We start from the raw sequence: 3,040 nt of genomic DNA, 5'->3' as shown, positions 1-3,040 counted from the left end.
TCATAAACGTATGTACTGTAACAGCGGGAAATCTTTGCCCCATTGTCCAAAGCAAACACTCACGTAGATCTATTAATTGACCCTAATGCTGTACAATGATGCCAAAAGCTTACAGTATCTGTCTTTCCCTTTATTTGCAGTTTCCAGATGTTTTTCCTCTGCAGGAGGACTTTTTCCCAGCGAGCCAGTCCTGAATCCTCCCTCTACTTTCTGCAGGGGTTATTTTACTCTGCATCCACAAAATTCCACACTGTAATCGCCAGAGTTGGAGGGACAGGTAGAACATTACCTGAGGCACTTTGTCTGTGTGTGGATGGGGAGGATGATGCATGAGCAAAACACAACTGCTGCATGCGGTATACTGTTGCACTCTGGTGGTCTAACATGGCATTTCACCAGCATTTAGAAGCCACAGTGCTGCTGTTAAACCCTCCACGCAAAGTGCGGTACTGGTCAGTGAGTAACTGAACCGTAGCCTTCCAAGACTCATCTTAATATACAGCTGACTTACTAAACCTTTATCAGTAACTTCTGTAAACAGTAGTTGACATGAATCAGTGTGACTTTTCAAATTAACATACGTCAGATCATCACACTGATTATCACTGCTTACACAGTGAGACATATTATCTCCTACATTGTATTCTGACTGATTTCACTCTTGCCCTAGTGAAAGGTTTTCTGTGTAAGTAATGTCAGAGCACACACAGGCACAACAATGATTAAAAAAAAAAAAAAAAACAAAACAAAAGCAGTTCAGAGAGTTTTTTTATTATAGAAAAATAGTTTATATAAAAACAAATAAGTTATGAACTCCAGCAGCTGCTTTGTTTTATTCCTCTAGCCTGTATGTTGCCCTCAACACACTCTCTTTCTTTCTCTCATTCTCTCACACACACACTCTTGCCTGCATTGGTCATTTCACAGTCCTTGCAGGTTTCCCACATACAGTAGTTGTAAACTCAGTCCCTAGTTTCCTCTTCATCTGCCCTCACCTCCTACCCAATAAGAGCCTGGAGCATCTCAGTCCTTCTGGTTGCTGAATCCACCTCAGTCCACTGTGGACCGTGACCTATTTCCCGTAGAACATTTCCATGAGCACCTCCTCGATGCTGACGGTCCCTATAACGGGTCTGAAGAAGAGTTGCGCAACCACCGGCGGGCTGATTGCCCTCAGCATGGACAGAGCTATGAGCAGTTTGGCGAACCGGGTCGTGTCCTCACGGTGGATCAGCCTGACGTGCTCGTTCAAAGCCTGGTGCGCCTCCCGGCGCAGAGACTGGATGTAGTGAAGACAGCGCAAACCTTCCACATCTGGGGCAAAGAGACGAGAGGCGGTGGGGGGAAGCAGAAGAGATGAAAGTGAGCTGAGTGGAAAGAAAATTTCAGTAGGGGTTCAACACAGACGTGATGCAAATACGATCCCAACGTCTAACCTCAAAATAACTTGACTTTATTAATTAGGATACGTAAATTACGACACGTTGCGTATCTCATTTAAAATGGACTGAACATGTGACTGTTAGAAAACATGTCTTTGGGGTAAATGCACAAAATGTTTCTTATTTATAAATATTAGGCCAGTCATTTCCATATTCACAAAACTTCACACACAACAATAGCTGAACAATAAGCGTATAATCAACCTGGCCTGAGTGATGCTTTGACAGCCTGTGCCACCAAAATAACTTTGAGGCACCGGTAGCCTATTAGAACTCTACCTACCTGGGTTGAACAGCACAGCTCCTTTCAGATATGCATACTCTTTCGTACTGATATCTACACTCCAGCACTTCTTCAGAAAGGCTTTAATTGCTTCAATATCCAGGACTGAGACGCCGGCTGCCCCCCTGCTCTGGCCGGCCAGCACCTCGCTCTGCCTGTCCGGTAAGCCCGTGAGGATGCGCTGCAGCATGCTCGGCTCCACGGTCTCCGTGGTCTCAAAGTCCACCCCGTCTTGAGCGAGTCCCAGCACAAGCAGAGGCGCCCAGCCGCTCCGGATCAACATCAGCTGGTCGTCCTCAGGCAGCTCACGAAAACAGGGGACGTTTTTTACGAACCGCAGTGTCTTCACAAGAACCGCCGAGGCGGCTTTGCACGTCACCTGCGGGGAGCGGAGGATACCGCGGCGCCGCGTCGAGCCGCAGGAACACGCCTGCTGCCGGAGCTCCTGGAGCGAGGCTGGGGCGGCGGTGGAGGAGGTCTTGTGGGACAAGTGTTGCAGTGTTTGCTGTTGTTGGGGATGTTGTTGCTCCTCGGTGGTTGCAAGGCTGTCACTCTTCAAAATGCTGTAGAGGATGCTGTTGCTGTTTCGGCCGCTGGCACCCCGACAGCGGCAGCCCTCCAGCGTGGCCATGGCCGCTCTACATGGGCCGGAGCTCAGCGCGTCCCGCTGTCTCTTTGAAGCGCCGAAGGTCAGTGACAGAGGGAGCGCTGTTTTCTTAGCCCCTGATAGCCCCGAGTGAAGGGCAGCACGTTTATATTAGCTCCCGTCTGTCCCCGCGCTTTGAGAGCTTGTTCAGACTCTCTGCATATTCCGCCTACCCATGCTCAGGCACCTCCTCTTTCTCCACCTCCTCTCTCTCTCTCTCTCTCTCTCTCTCTCACACACACACACACACACACACACACACACACACACTTATAAATATACACTTTTCAGGGCTCTCACAAATCCAAGACACACCACTGTAAAAACGACATTTTTGCAAGGAAGCAATTAAGACAATAATCTGAAGTTCTTCACACAGGATGTCTTTTGTTCACATGTGAAATGTTAATGGTTCAAATAAAAAACAAACTATGTGACTGCAACATCTCACCCTGTAGAATTATACCACATCAAAGGAACAAAAAGCAACTGTCAATAGGCCTGGTTAATGAAACAGTTTGTGAGAGAGTGAGAGAGAGACAGAAAGAAGGAAAAAAGAAGAGAGAGGAATCTGAGCCCAGTTCTATTCTCAGCATTACCTTGACTCTCTGGCAGTGCTGTTTATCAGACAGGAGTCGGTAAAAAATATAGGCCAGCGACGGATCTGAA

At 47.7% G+C, this 3,040-nt stretch overlaps 1 protein-coding gene across 1 annotated transcript; it reads right to left on the bottom strand.

Annotated features, from left to right (window-relative positions):
* Nucleotides 1-838: 838 nt before the first annotated feature.
* On the bottom strand, nucleotides 839-2,494 carry nr0b1 (nuclear receptor subfamily 0, group B, member 1). Its single transcript, XM_038720891.1, has 2 exons — nucleotides 1,726-2,494; nucleotides 839-1,314 (listed from the first exon to the last, which is right to left on the bottom strand). The coding sequence occupies exons 1-2, from the start codon at nucleotides 2,354-2,356 to the stop codon at nucleotides 1,073-1,075; spliced, it is 873 nt and encodes a 290-aa protein (XP_038576819.1). The 5' UTR covers nucleotides 2,357-2,494; the 3' UTR covers nucleotides 839-1,072.
* Between the last annotated feature and the right edge of the window lie 546 nt (nucleotides 2,495-3,040).

This window comes from Micropterus salmoides, unplaced genomic scaffold (assembly GCF_014851395.1).
Source record: "Micropterus salmoides isolate LMB-PRFRI ecotype aquatic unplaced genomic scaffold, ASM1485139v1 Ms_hic_scaffold_15, whole genome shotgun sequence".
NCBI classification, from domain to species: Eukaryota; Metazoa; Chordata; class Actinopteri; order Centrarchiformes; family Centrarchidae; genus Micropterus; species Micropterus salmoides.
Note: the sequence above shows the minus strand (reverse complement) of the source record. Positions and strands in the feature narration are given on the sequence as shown.